General features: G+C 47.8%; 1 protein-coding gene across 1 annotated transcript in view; it reads left to right on the top strand.

Annotated features, from left to right (window-relative positions):
* The first annotated feature begins 970 nt into the window (after nt 1-970).
* The window catches only part of senp6a (SUMO specific peptidase 6a), a 32,105-nt gene continuing 17,440 nt past the window's right edge, over nt 971-15,635 (top strand). The window contains exons 1-8 of the mRNA XM_056581807.1: nt 971-1,417; nt 1,523-1,687; nt 5,917-6,004; nt 7,037-7,100; nt 8,949-9,058; nt 9,680-9,829; nt 12,165-12,232; nt 13,925-14,253. Of these exons, the coding sequence (XP_056437782.1) occupies nt 1,657-1,687; nt 5,917-6,004; nt 7,037-7,100; nt 8,949-9,058; nt 9,680-9,829; nt 12,165-12,232; nt 13,925-14,253 (840 nt within the window). The 5' untranslated portion in view covers nt 971-1,417; nt 1,523-1,656. The remainder of the gene's footprint in view (nt 1,418-1,522; nt 1,688-5,916; nt 6,005-7,036; nt 7,101-8,948; nt 9,059-9,679; nt 9,830-12,164; nt 12,233-13,924; nt 14,254-15,635) is intronic.

Raw genomic sequence — 15,635 nt, 5'->3', positions numbered from 1 at the left:
CTCACCCCTCCCCCCTCCCCTCTCACCCCTCCCCCCTCCCCTCTCCCCTCTCACCCCTCCCCTCTCACCCCTCCCCTTCCCACCTCCCCTCTCACCCCTCCCCTATCTCTCCCCCTCTCCCTCTACCGCTCTGTTCCTCTCTCCTTTTCTCTCCCTCTCTCTACTTCTCCACCTCCCTCCCTCCCTCTCTCTCTCTCTCTCTCTCTCTCTCTCTCTCTCTCTCTCTCTCTCTCTCTCTCTCTCTCTCCCTCCCTCCCTCTCTCCCTCTCTCCCTCCCTCCCTCCCTCCCTCCCTCCCTCCCTCTCTCCCTCCCTCCCTCCCTCCCTCTCTCCCTCCCTCCCTCCCTCTCTCCCTCCCTCCCTCCCTCTCTCTCTCTCTCTCTCTCTCTCTCTCTCTCTCTCTCTCTCTCTCTCTCTCTCTCTCTCTCTCTCTCTCTCTCCCTCTCTCTCTCTCCCTCTCCCTCTCCCTCTCCCTCTCCAATTCAATTCAATTCAATTCAAAATTCAAACAAGCTTTATTGGCATGAGAAATATACATTTGCATTGCAAAAGCAGGTGAACAATAAAATAAAAAGTAAAAAGGTATGGTATATATTAAATACAAAATATCTATAGATATCAAATGTTATACTAGAAAAGTACTTTAAAAAGAAAATGTGCGGTGTTATAAAAATTACAAAAATTAAAGTATCTCGTATAAACAGAAGTTAAAGATACACTCTAAATACACAGTATTTACATTACGGAGGATTAGTGCAATTATTGTGTGAAGAGTGTGTCACTCACTCACTCTCTCTGGCAGATACACAGACACACTATATTAAACACAAGGACCTTTGTTTTAGTGTGACAGGACACAGCACCGAACCCCTGGACCCCTGTGGTCCTCCAGACCGGGTTGATGAGCTGATAAACTCCCTGCAGGGTGTACCGGCTTCATCATGACTTCCTGGCCCTGATCGCTTCTCCCTGAAGGCTTTCCTGCTGTACCATTGGTAATTTAATCTTAATGTGAAAAGACTAATGTCCTCAATAATACTTATTAGTACGAGCCAATTACTACTGATGATAGGCTACTACTACTAATAATAGGTCTATATAAATTCGATACCCGAATACATATTAATATGAGTTGATTGTGTGTGAGTGAAGTGAAAGAAGTGACGATAAAGCCTCCAACGTTTTCTTTTAATAAGAAACATCGCCATCTAGCTCTTGTTCTGTTTATCTTCCTGCTCAGAGAGGTGAACCATGGAGCAGCGGGTTCATCATGGTACCAGAAGCCCTTACTACGTGTTCACTGCGTCCATCAAACCAACCGATTTATTAGTTAATCAACAACCGTCGCACACCTTGTAGACCTCAAACATCCAAAAAGGAAATCCGAGCCAACTTGCTAGGACTACAAAAAATAAAAAGTAAAAAAAATGTCCAAAACGTGAACACACTTTCCAATCGTACTTCTTTGAGGAATGCTGCTGAAAAATTAATACGAAAGTTATCTCTCCATCACTTCCACGTAGTTTGTCTCTTCACGGTGCCAGGCGGCTGGCAGCTGGCGGGCAGGAGACGCGCAGGAGGCGGGCAGCAGGGCGCCGACAGCCCGCTAGTCCACCGGAGAGAACCATCCTCTGAACAACACGACCATGGAGTAAACATGGCCCACAACAGAAGCTGTTTATTTGAAGGTAAGCGGTGGGGGGGAGCCCTCTCCTTGCTGTCAGCGGACACTACGCGGGTCTTCAGGACACGGTGTCCCCATGTTCACCATTCTGACTAAACAGAATTTGTCACATTTATCACATTTTCTATTTGTGGTCCAAATGTTTCCCGAGTCGGCTAGGAGGCTAGCGCGACGCTAGCGGGCAGACGGCCGACTATTGTGCGTTAGTCTCCGAGATTTAGGAGGAAAACGGAGGATGGCAACAGACGGCCATGCCGCCGGGGTTTCCTTAGGAAAGACTTGATTAACATCTTTTAATAGTTTGGTTTAATTTCAACACAAACGGGAGAGGAAACCCGATGCTAGCGCGGTTAGCTCGGAGGCTGCTAGCTCGGCGGTGCGGGACCCGGACGGTCCAGAGGGGCCTTCCTGTCTCGGTCTTTAACCCGGCCTGCGGACGGTGGGGTCTTGGGCATGTCATGTTAATGTCATGTTGGTGTAATGTTTAATAAAGTGAACACACGGGTTCTGGATCACCGAGCTGTCGGCATCCTAACGGCGAGCATCAGTCTCTTCTTCATCTTAAAGCAGCTTAACATAGAAGCTGCTCCACCACAATACTGCTCATTATGTAATTATACCAGTATATTAATCCAGTAGGTACACATGTCTGTGTGTGCATACCGATGAGGTCAACATGTGTCGTAGTCCTGCTTCGTGCAACAACACTGTTCAATACGTTAACATGTCCATGTGTAACGGTACATACTAGTATAATTCAGTCTATGGCCGTCATGTTCTGCTTCATACAACAACAATTGTCACTATGTTAACATGTGTAATGGTACATAATAGTATAATACAGTCTTCATCTGTCATGTGCTGCTTCATACAGCAACTGTGGTCACTCTGTCAACGTGTGTAACGGTACAAACTAGTATAATACAGTCTTCATCCGTCATGTGCTGCTTCATACAGCAACAGTAGTCACAATGTAAACATCAACCTAATATAGTAATGCATGCGTCATAGGCTGCTTCAATCAACAACACGTGTAACGGTACATAGTTACTGCTTTAATACAGTCTTCATCTGTCATGTGCCGCTTCATGTAACAACACTGTTCACTATGTTAACATGTTTTAATCCTAGTATAACCTACGCGTGTGATAGCGTGGAGCATGCTACTCTGTAACATTTTCATGAAGTAGGGCTGCGTTGGTGTAGCACCAGTACAGCATGTGGGGGAACAGACCTCCTTCAGGGTTCAGCTCTGCTCGCTCTGTCCCGGTACAATGGGTAACCTTTGCCGTAAACATTAAATCGTGACGGCTTGAAAAATATCTGCTACCAGGCTAAGTAAAAGTAAAACGAGACGTAGTTTACAAAAGAGACTGTTTTGCAGTTCAGATTTTTTTCTTGCCTCAAATAAGCGGGCGGTATTTAAAAAGGGGAGCCCGTTTACTAGGCTATAAATAGGTGAATAGAGCATTATTAATGCTTAAGCCAGTTAAAGGAGTTTGAGAGTCGGTTGCAGAAATGCAAGGTGATATGATAAAACATTTAGCTGCAAACTCTAAGAGCTTTCCCCTGCAATATTGAACACAACCTCCCCGGTTACAAATGTAGCTGTAGCATAACCCTGACGTGTTTATGGGTGACAGGTGTCTCCCCAATGCAGTCTCAAACAGCTGCAACTAATTCTCTTATTTACACATATTCAAAGTCAACCTTTGCTTCCTGTATTTTAATGTTAACAGGACAGCCAAACACATGGTTCAGGAGGCGACATAGTTACACTGTTACACTCTGCAGTGTTTAACATGTAATGTCTGAACCAAAGGAAAGGTTAGTGCAGTAACTTGTGTCAGGTCAATGACTCGGTCTTTGCAGGAAGGCATCGCTCTAAACTCCTTTTGGCAGTTCGTCCTGGTATGATTGTTAATTGGCCCATGCTTGGTTGGTATTTCAACCAATAACGATCTACATTTTGGGCGTTTAGCAGATGCTTTTATCCAAAGCGATTTACAATAAGAACATTTGTCAGAAGAACGAGAAACGATATATCGCTGTCATTACAGTAAGGATAAGAACCAAGTGCCAAGCACTAACAATCGCTAGGTTAACCCGTTCCCCGTACACCTTAATAACATGCCTAATATGGACCATATCAAGCTTTGAACTGGCCCACAGCTCAGTGGTGCGTTTTGCAAGGTCTAATCAAATCCTAAAAGGAACAAATCACAAGCCCCTGTACGGGTTTAAAAACGGGTCACTCCTCCAAAAGGGAGATGCACTCCGACCGTGATGATGAACACCCAATAAGAGCTGACCTAATGATTTGAGACGCAGGACGGGGGGGGGTGAAGGGAGCTTGCAGAGAGTCCTTAATGGAACCAGGAGGGTGATGCGGCGTTCTGCAGGAGTCGACTGATGGCTCAGGCCGGGCGGGACGTTCCATTTGGTCTGGGGCCGGGGATGACGTCATCCAGAGAGCCCCGGCTTAATGCTCACAACCGATTTCCAATCAAAGGCAGGGTTTGGCGGGTTTGTGATTACCTCTGGTTCAATGAGGACGTTGTCGAGATTTAAATAAGCTTTTATTTGTGTTAAACTCACCCCCCCCCCCCCCCTCTCACGGTGTATGGTGCGATCCGAAACCGGGCATCGGCTATCAATTTACATCGGTTATATTCCAAACAATTGATTAGTAGCTCAGACGGCTGTATCTTGGTTTTGTCCCACCTGGGTAAGCGTGTTTGAACTGCCCTGGCTAGATAACTTCTCCAATATAAACCATAATCCAATCCACAAGATGAGTCCGCGTTTACTCACCCCTGCTCACATGGTTTGTTGACGGGTGAAGATGGTGGCCATGTTTAAGTTGGTGTGATAATTCAGAATCGTGAGTGCAGAATTACGTTCGAAGAGGTCATAAGGGTTAGTGAAGAAGGGGTGTTTTTAACTGATTGGAGCACAGCCTACGAACTCACTTCTGAATCCAGAGGAAGTGCTCGGAGCACAGTGGTATGAATGTACGATGAGCCGGTCCACTGAACACTAACTTCAACTTTTCCCCAGCCTTTAAGTCTGAGCATGTGCAGTGGCGTGTTAACACAGAATGGAAACTTGTGAAGCAGTTAGTTTGTGGGCGCTACTGGAGCGAGCTACCTAACCTGGGCAGTACGTATGAGCTCACCTGGGTCGGACCACCTGGGTTGGAGTTACAGCTGTATGAGTGGGGGCTGCTAATCACTAACCCCAACCTGCTATCTGAGTCACTGTTTAACCCCAAAATGCTATCCGAGTTCACTGTTTAGCACCAATGCTATCTGAGTTCACTGTCTAACCCCAACCTGCTATTTGAGTCACTGTTGACCACAGATTGCTATTTTAGTTCACTGTGTAACAGCACAGCTATCTGAGGTCACTGCGTTGCTTTGGATAACTCCCTCTGCTTAATGACTGAATAGAATTTAGCATAAAATTAGTACCCTTCAATTGAAGGCTATTTGAATAGGCAAAGTATAAATGGGTCATGTTAAGTCCAGGCTCTTTCCCATGTAAATATTGTGGGGGGAGAGTTTAATTCTCCCCACCCCTCTGATACGGACAGAGTGCTGCATCTGGGATGTCGTTTCTCTGGCTTGTTCTGATGGGCCCTGGAATACCTGCATCGAGGTTCCCCCCCCGCCAGGCAGGTATCTGTTGCCCCGGGCAACCGGAAAACCAGATCCCATCGTCCTTTCATCCATTTCGGGGGGTTTTGGCCGTGCGTCGTTGTGGCTTCCACACGCTCTCTCCCCAACGTCAGGGCTCGTCCTGTTCCAAGAGAGAGGGATATTTAAGATCAAATCCAATCCTGGCAGGGAATTTCAGTGGGATATCATTAAGGCCACGTACATGCCATTCTTGATATTATTATAATAAGAATAGTGCAGATTGGATATGCATAGCGCCAAGAGACGCTACGTTACGGAGTGACCCTGCTAGAACCAGGATGGAACCCCCATGTTGTGGGTGAATGGGGCCGTAGCATTAAGGGGTCCTCAGGGTTCTCCTGTGTTAACGTTGCTCTCCTCTCTGCTCCTGAATTGACGTTCCTCAGGGTTCTCCTTTATCAACGTTGCTCTCCTCTCCTCCTGAATTGACGTTCCTCAGGGTTCTCCTTTGTTAACGTTGCTCTCCTCTCCTCCTGAATTGACGTTCCTCAGGGTTCTCCTTTGTTAACGTTGCTCTCCTCTCTTGTCCCAGCGCTGGACCGGTCAGAGAGCCAGCGGGATGGAGGCTTCAAGCACAGCTGGGGCTTCTCTCTCTCCGCTGACGAGGAGAAGAGACACGAGTAAGCTCTCCTAGAGACGCCCTCGCATCGTTATCCAGTCCCCTTCCTCGTCACGACCAGCACCCATCAAAACCAGTACAACACATCCTCACCTTCACGACCAGCACCCATCAAAACCAGTACAACACATCCTCACCTTCAGGACCAGCACCCATCAAAACCAGTACAACATATCCTCACCTTCAGGACCAGCACCCATCAAAACCAGTACAACATATCCTCACCTTCAGGACCAGCACCCATCAAAACCAGTACAACACATCCTCACCTTCAGGACCAGCACCCATCAAAACCAGTACAACACATCCTCACCTTCAGGACCAGCACCCATCAAAACCAGTACAACATATCCTCACCTTCAGGACCAGCACCCATCAAAACCAGTACAACACATCCTCACCTTCAGGACCAGCACCCATCAAAACCAGTACAACATATCCTCACCTTCAGGACCAGCACCCATCAAAACCAGTACAACATATCCTCACCTTCAGGACCAGCACCCATCAAAACCAGTACAACATATCCTCACCTTCAGGACCAGCACCCATCAAAACCAGTACAACATATCCTCACCATCAGGACCAGCACCCATCAAAACCAGTACAACATATCCTCACCATCAATGCAACACATCCTCACATGGACATCAATACACATCATCCCCTCAGCATCACCCCCTCCTCCACCTTTATCTCTAATACCCCTACCTGAATCTCCCTTACCTCTACCATCACCCCCCCCCCCCCCCCCCCCCCCCCCAGAACCTGCCCCCCAGCGACTCCCTGGTGGCAGCCCTGCTGAGGCAGACCTGTATGGCCCCAGCTGTGCCCCTCGCTCCCATTCTGTGTGTGTCTGTGTGTTTCTCTCTGCAACATTACCTCTAACCGTCCCCTCCAATGCCTGCAAGGAAGGCACACAGAGTCACTGAAGCACGGCGGTGTAAAGCCTGTCTGGGGTGCGTTCACTGAGGGGCTAACCCGATGCTGTGGTTCCCCCTCATGTCCTCCGTCTCCCGCTGTGTGTGGTCAGCACCCCGGGGGTAACCATGGAGGAAAGGGACCGGCTGCAGCACTCCGCCCCAGAGGGCAAGAAGGTAGGGTGGCCCCCCCCGATCCCTGGCTCTCTCTGGCTCCATCTGGCTCTGACTCTACCGCTCTGTTTCTCTCTCTACCTCTCTCTACCTCTCTCTACCTCTCTCTACCTCTCTCTACCTCTCTACCTCTCTCTACCTATACCTCTCTACCGCTCTGTCTCTCTACCGCTCTGTTCCTCTCTCTACCTCTCTACCACTCTGTTCCTCTCTCTACCGCTCTGTCTCTCTACCGCTCTGTCCCTCTACCTCTCTCTACCTCTCTCTACCTCTCTCTACCTCTCTACCGCTCTGTTCCTCTCTCTACCCCTCTACCTCTCTGTCTCTCTACCTCTCTGTTCCTCTCTCTGTCTCTCTCTCTCTGTCTCTCTCTCTCTCTCTCTCTCTCTCTCTCTCTGTCTCTCTCTCTGGCTCTCTACTTCTCTCTCTCTCTCTCTCTCTCTCTCTCTCTCTCTCTCTCTCTCTCTCTCTCTCTCTCTCTCTCTCTCTCTCTCTCTCTCTCTCTCTCTCTCTCTCTCTCTCTCTCTCTCTCTCTCTCTGTGCCTCTTTGTCTTCCTGCCCCTCCCTCACTCTATCTCACCCCTGGGTCTCTCTTCCCGTCTCCTCCTCACCCTGCCCCTCACTTCCCCCGGGGGTGGTGTTGACTCCCCCTGGGGAGACGTGCACTGGAGGCCTTCCCTCCTGTAGCGTGACCACCGGGGGGGGGGGGGGGGGGGTTCAAGGACCGCTTTGTTCTGGAATCAGGGGGAGAGTGGGGGAAGTGTGGGGGGGGGGGGGGGGGGGGGGGAAATCAGCCGGACTTGGTGGTTATTATTGGATGGTAGAGATTTGGGTGGTGGTGTTCATCATTAGTTTGGTGGTGTTTAGGGTTTAGTTTAGTTACTTTTGTTTGGTGGTGTTCATCATTAGTTTGGTGGTGTTTAGGGTTTAGTTTGGTAGAGGTTAGTTTGGTGGTGTTCATCATTAGTTTGGTGGTGTTTAGGGTTTAGTTTGGTAGAGGTTAGTTTGGTGGTGTTCATCATTAGTTTGGTGGTGTTTAGGGTTTAGTTTGGTAGAGGTTAGTTTGGTGGTGTTCATCATTAGTTTGGTGGTGTTTAGGGTTTAGTTTGGTAGAGGTTAGTTTGGTGGTGTTCATCATTAGTTTGGTGGGGTTTAGGGTTTAGTTTGGTAGAGGTTAGTTTGGTGGTGTTCATCATTAGTTTGGTGGTGTTTAGGGTTTAGTTTGGTAGAGGTTAGTTTGGTGGTGTTCATCATTAGTTTGGTGGTGTTTAGGGTTTAGTTTGGTGGTGTTTAGTTTTTTTTAGGTTTAGTTTGGTAGAGTTTAGTTTGGTGGTGTTTAGTTTTTGTTTAGGTTTAGTTTGGTAGAGTTTAGTTTGGTGGTGTTTAGTTTTTGTTTAGGTTTAGTTTGGTAGAGTTTAGTTTGATGGTGTTGAGTTTTTGTTTAGGTTTAGTTTGGTAGAGTTTAGTTTGGTGGTGTTCATCATTCGTTTTTTTTATTGGTGTCAGGTTTGATAGTGATTAGTTAAGTAGAGTTTAGGTCTAGTCTGGTGCTGTTAATGTTTAGTTTGGTAGAGTGGAGTGTGATGGGGTTTAGTTAGGTAGAGTTTAGGTCTACTTTGTGAGGTTTAGTTTGGTTGTGTTGTGTTTATCACTCATCTTTATGTTGTGTTGGATGTCTCTGCTTGGTGACAGTGGTGTGGTGGACAGGTGTGACTTCCTCGTGGGAGAGCTCCACTTTCTACAGATGTTCTGTTTCTATTCAGTTCACCACCAAGGGTCCTCTGACATGTCCCTTTATAGCTCATATGGGTTTATATATATAATCTCTCTCTCTCTCTCTCTCTCTCTCAGACCTCCCCCTTCAGACAGTTCTCCTCAGCAGACCACTCACGGACGTATGAGAACCGGGCCAGCCAGCACAGCAGAGCGCTGAGCAAACTAGGACCCGTCAAGAGGCCCGGGTAGGTCACACCCTCCGTTAGGTGTTAACGTGTGAAAACCAGGACCTTTACTCTGAAAGGCCTGCTCCCCTTTGGGGAGGTGGACTTTTACTTTGAAAGGCCTGCTCCCGTTTGGGGGGGTGGACTTTTACCTTGAAAGGCCTGCTCCCCTTTGGGGAGGTGGACTTTTACTCTGAAAGGCCTGCTCCCGTTTGGGGAGGTGGACTTTTACCTTGAAAGGCCTGCTCCCCTTTGGGGAGGTGGACTTTTACTTTGAAAGGCCTGCTTCCCTTTGGGGAGGTGGACCGGCTCGTTTCCATTTCACCATTCCGTCACAAGCTGACCTTTGCATGACTAAATCAAAATCCAGTTTTCAGTGCGTTAGTTTTAGTCATTTTAGCCAAAAGCAACCTACACAGGTGTCTGTCGTTAAGGAGCAGGTAGGGCCTGGGGTCATGGGGGTTCAGGGGTCACGTGGGGGTCAGGGGTCATCCTGCTCCAGGATGCCAGCAGGGTTGACCGTACACCGGGCATCGGACCCAGAACCCACCAGCCACTAGCCCGTGCTGCCTCTGACGCGGTGTGATGCTGACCCAGAGGACTAGGCCGGGGCTAACGGGGGTGTGGTCCCCTGTCCTGCAGCGACGTCCCCCACATGGTGCCCGTGCCCCCCGCGGGGCCCAACAGAGCCCGGTCCTTCATCCCCAGCCCCTCCGCGCCCCAGGGCATGGTGCTGCAGGGCCGGTACTTCCAGCACGCGCACAACGTGGCCGCCATCAAGCCCGCCCCCAGGTAAGAGCGGAATAATCCTCCTCCTCCTCCTCCTCCTCCTCCTCCTCCTCCTCCTCCTCCTCCTCCTCCTCCTCGGAGCTCCGGCAACAGACTCGTTATCCGGAGGGGATCCTTAGGGGCGGCGTGTAGCTCGGGAGGGGGAGCGGGGTGGCTGCTCGCCACAAGGTCGCTGTTTCGATCCCCGGCTCCTCCTAGCTGAGTGTCGAGGTGTCCCTGAGCGACACGCCTCACCCTGTCTGCTCCCGACGAGCTGGCTGTTGCCCTGCGTGGCTGACACCGCCGTCGGTGTGTGGATGTTTGGATGTTTGGATGAATGGGTGAATGAGTGCATGAATGGGTGAATGTTGGGCAATATTGTAGAACATTTTGAGCGGCTACTGGTTGGAAAAAGAGCTGTGTAAATGCACTCCGTTTAACGTTATTGACCATTTATCCAGAGGGTTTCAGAGGAGGTTAGCGATAGAGTCAAGCATGTGCTGAAGACTGGAGTAGCTTCAGGAGAATATGTAGTGCTGTACAAAGTGGTGTTAAAGTCGGGTTGACCTCTAGGGCAGCGGGCGTTGTCCGGGGCTCCAGTGTAGTCGGGTGATGGACGGCTGGGTCAGGACTTCCTGTCCCTCGCTGGTCATTGTTTCTGATGGTTTCTGTTCGTGTTTCAGTTCCTAATTCAGGCTAATCTTTATGAACAGATATCAAAGCTGACGGTGAGCTATGTCGTGGTCAGTCTTTAGCCCATGGGTTCTGAGGTTGTTCCACACAGGCTGTTTACCTGCATGCTCGAGCGTGATTGGTCCATACTTCTCTGACTACGAATGGACTTGTAGTCACACTGAAACCAAACTCATGCCCTGTTGCCTGCAGATTCTGGATTCATATCTTATCTGATCTATATCTGGATTTGACCCACAGGCGGATAATGAATCGCGTATAAAACACGCAGACAGATAATGAATCACATATAAGACACACAGATAATGAATCCCATATAAGACACAGATAATGAATCACATATAAGACACACAGATAATGAATCACATATAAGGCACACAGAAAATGAATCATATATAAGACACACAGATAATGAATCATATATAAGACACACAGAAAGATAATGAATCACATATAAGACACACAGATAATGAATCATATATAAGACACACGGAAAGATAATGAATCACATATAGGACACACAGATAATGAATCACACCCTCGCTCGGAAAAACCCAACGAGTATTCGAAGCCTGAAAAATGGCATTCGGGCCAGCCCTACACACAGAAAATGAATCCCATATAAAACACACAGATAATGAATCCCATATAAGACACACAGATAATGAATCACGTATAGGACACACACAGATAATGAATCACATATAGGACACACAGACAGATAATGAATCATATATAGGACACATACATAATGAATCACATAAGACACACAGATAATGAATCACATATAGGACACACAGATAATTAATCCCATATAAGACACACAGAAAGATAATGAATCACATATAGGACACACAAAGATAATGAATCACATATAGGACGCACAAAGATAATGAATCACATATAGGACACAAAGATAATGAATCACATATAGGACACACAGATAATGAATCACATATAGGACACACAGTTAATGAATCACATATAGGACACAAAGATAATGAATCACATATAGGACACACACAGATAATGAATCACATATAGGACACACAGACAGATAATGAATCATATATAAGACACACAGATAATGAATCACATATAGGACACACAGATAATGAATCACATATAGGACACACACAGATAATGAATCACGTATAGGTCACACAGACAGATAATGAATCATATATAAGACACACAGATAATGAATCACATATAGGACACACAGACAGATAATGAATCACATATAGGACACACAGATAATGAATCACATATAAGACACACAGATAATGAATCCCATATAAGACACACAGATAATGAATCACATATAGGACACACAGACAGATAATGAATCACATATAGGACACACAGATAATGAATCCCATATAAGACACACTAGACAGATCAGTATGGAGGATAAAACACATTGATAGACGGATAAAGAGCTCAGAGGATAATATCGTCCCATCGTTTCCATCTGAGCGGCTCCTCACATGATAAAGATCACCAGATGTCCATGAATTAGAGAGCGAGAAATTCCTTAAGTGGTCCCCGCTCCAACCGTCGAGGCGGAACCACCGACAACAGCACCTGCAGACCCTCCCAGTGTTCCCAGTGTTCCCAGTCTCCTGGTGTCAGAGGCTGACCTGCCTGTCTCCCTCTCCTCCAGGAACAACTTCAGCACACAGCCCACGGTGGAGCTCGACCAGATCATCCTCACGTGTCCAGACACACAAGGTACGGCTCTCTGTCTCTCTCTCGCTGTCTCTCTCGCTGTCTCTCTCGCTGTCTCTCTGTCTTTATCCCTGTTCCTCTCTCACACTCTGCCTCTCTCTCGCTGTCTCTCTCTGTCTCTTGCTCTCTCTATGTCCCTCGCTGTCTCTCTCGCTCGCTGTGTCTCTGTCTTTATCCCTGTCCCTCTCTGTCTGTCTGTCTGTGTCTCTCTCGCTGTCTCTCTCGCTGTCTCTCTCTCTGTCTCTTGCTCTCTCTCTGTCTCTCTCTCTGTCTCCCTCTCTTGCTGTCTCTCTCTTGCTGTCTCTCTCGCTGTCTCTCTCTCGCTGTCTCTCTCGCTGTCTCTCTCTCTCGCTGTCTCTCTCTCTCTCTCGCTGTCTCTCTCTCGCTGTCTCTCTCTCTCTCGCTGTCTCTCTATCTCTTGCTCTCTGTGACGCTGTCTCTGTTGTTCTCTCTGTTTCTCTTACTCGCTGGGCTGGGCAGGTCTCAATCTCTCCCCCTCTCTCTCTCTGTGCAGGCAGTCCTCTCTTGCTCTCTCTCGCTCTCCCCCTCTCTCTCTCTCTGGCCTCTGTGGGCAGGCCACTATCCCCCTCTCTCTCTCTGAGCTGTGTGGGCAGGCCACTCTCACTCTCTCTCTCTGAGCTGTGTAGGCAGGTCTCTCTCCCCCTCTCTCTCTCTGAGCTGTGTGGGCAGGCCACTCTCTCTCTCTGAGCTGTGTGGGCAGGTCTCTCTCCCTAGAGGTGGATGTTGACAGTTCCAGGCAGCTGGTGTTGGGTTTCAGTGGGTACACTGCGTACCTCCCAGATGAGGAGCGTGTGCACCTCATTCCTCTGTGTGTGGGCGTGCGTTCACCCGGCCTGCACACCGTTAACCGTGTGCGTGCGGGGAGAGGAGGCGGTAGTCTGGCACAGGAGCACAGGGCTCAGCAGCCTCCTCTGGCAGCCTCCTCTGGCAGCCTCCTCTGGCAGCCTCCTCTGCAGCCTCCCGCGGAGCTCCTGGAGGGAAGGTGACCTTGGAGTCCGGCTGGGCCCCAGCGAGGAACCAGACGGCATCCACCCACGAGTCCCCCTAGACCCCCTAGACCTAGACCAGGCATGGACCCAGACCAGGAATAGACCCAGACCCCCTAGACCTAGACCAGGCATGGACCCAGACCAGGAATAAACCCAGACCCCTAGACCTAGACCAGGCATGGACCCAGACCAGGAATAGACCCACACCAGGCATAGACCCAGACCCCCTAGACCCAGACCAGGAATAGACCCAGACCCCCTAGACCTAGACCTAGACCAGTCATGGACCCAGACCAGGCGTAGACCCAGACCAGGAATAGACCCAGACCCCCTAGACCCAGACCAGGCATAGACCCAGACCAGGAATAGACCCAGACCCCCTAGACCCAGACCAGGCATAGACCCACACCAGGAATAGACCCAGACCCCCTTGACCTAGACCAGGCATAGACCCAGACCAGGAATAGACCCAGACCAGGAATAGACCCAGACCCCCTAGACCTAGACCAGGCATAGACCCACACCGGGAATAGACCCAGATGTGTGTGTGGTTAGACTTACACACATATAGATATGTGTAAGTGTGCGTTGTTGTGTTTGTGTGTGTTGTTGATGTGTGTTCTCTCTCCTTCCTTGGTTTGTTTGTGTGTGGTGTTGTGTTGATTTGTGTTCTCCTCTCCCCCAGAGAACAGTTTGAACATCAAGCGGCGCGTGCAGCAGAAGAGGAAGTCTCTTCTCGAGGAGTCTTGTAGTTTCCCGTCAGCCGAGGTAGGACTACAACCGCGATGGCCGCCTTCAAATGGCTGCTCGATTACGGGAAAAATCACAATCACGATTATTTTGGTCAATATTGAAATCATGATTATTCTGACGATTGTCAGAATAATTCCGAGACTGTCTCTTCCAAAAAACGCTTGCACTTTCTATAAAACATTTAATGAAAAAATAGAAATTAAAATCAAAATAATAATTATAGATATAGCTGCGAGCAGCAATGTGTGGGTCAAGCAGAAAAGGAATCCATAAACTAATCATAAGGATAGGGTCATTAGACTATGAGCCTAGTTTGGTTTGGATGCATGAAGGCCTTGCAAAGATATAAGCTCACTTCCTGTTTGACGTCCCCCTGTAGTCAAAGGTCACCAAATTGTTTTGGTGTCCGCAGAATGATGTCATGAGTCTATGTACCAAGTTTGGCTATGATATGTAAAAGAGTTCCTGAGAACAGGCCTGCTTCCTGATTGGTGGCTTCGCCATCAAGTTTGATTGGCTGTCACGGTCAGACAGTTTTGAATTTGAAAAAGCTGCTTGAGACATTTGTTCAGCTTGGTCCGAAGATAATATCGGGCAAGTTCCATGAAGTTTAGACAGAATTTGTGGCCTGTGGATATGTACTATTGATTTTGACAACTTTTAACCAGGTGACAAAATTGTGATGTTGTTGTGATAAATCATTTACTAGCTATATGGGGAGGTCTGACAGAATCACCAGACATTGAAAATAGGTTTGAAGTATACTCATGTGAATAGAGAGGAGTTAAAACACATCTTCATTAATTACAGCGCCCCCTAGAGGTCAAAGCTCACCAGATTTGATGAGAGTATCCATGATGAGGTCATGGGTCTTTTTTTACCAGGTTGATATGATATATCAAAGGGCTTCTGAGAAATTGGCTTTATTCCTGTTTGGCAAGTTTGAATATGATATGTTAAAGAGTTGCTGAGAAATGGGCTTACTTCCTTTTTGGCGGCTTTGCCGTCATGTTTGATTGGCTGTCACGGCCAAACGGTTTTGAATTTGAAAAAGCTGTTTGACACATGTTCAGCTTGACCTGAAAGTCATCAATTGTGTCCTGTGGCATGTGCTATTGATTTTGACAACTTTCAACATGGTGGCCAAATTCTAATGTGTCCATGAGAAATAATGCATTAGCTATATATATATATATACCTTATTGAAAATAAGTTTGAAATATACTCATGTGAAGAGAGAGGAGTTAAAACATATCTTCATTAATTACAGAGCCAAATTTGAGTGTCCCCATGATGATGTCATGGGTCTATGTACCAAGTTTGGTTATGATATGTCAAAGGGCTGCTAAGAAATTGTCTGTCGCGGACAAACGGTTTTGTATTTGAAAAATCTATTCGATAAATTTTGTGAAGCATGGTCTGAAGATAATCTCTCCCGAGTTTCGAGAAGATTGTACAAAATTTGTGTTGGGAGATGTATTTAGAAGGCTTTTGATAAAAACTAAGATGGCGGAAAATCCATCAGGACCAATCTTGGCCCAAGGATTCCAATGATTGTTTGTTGGATGAATGGGTCAAAAGTTATAAACATGAATGCATGTCCAACTTGACCTGTTGGTGGCGCTAGAGCTCTTGAGCTAGCG

This window comes from Gadus chalcogrammus, chromosome 21, assembly GCF_026213295.1.
Source record: "Gadus chalcogrammus isolate NIFS_2021 chromosome 21, NIFS_Gcha_1.0, whole genome shotgun sequence".
NCBI lineage: Eukaryota > Metazoa > Chordata > Actinopteri > Gadiformes > Gadidae > Gadus > Gadus chalcogrammus.
Note: the sequence above shows the minus strand (reverse complement) of the source record. Positions and strands in the feature narration are given on the sequence as shown.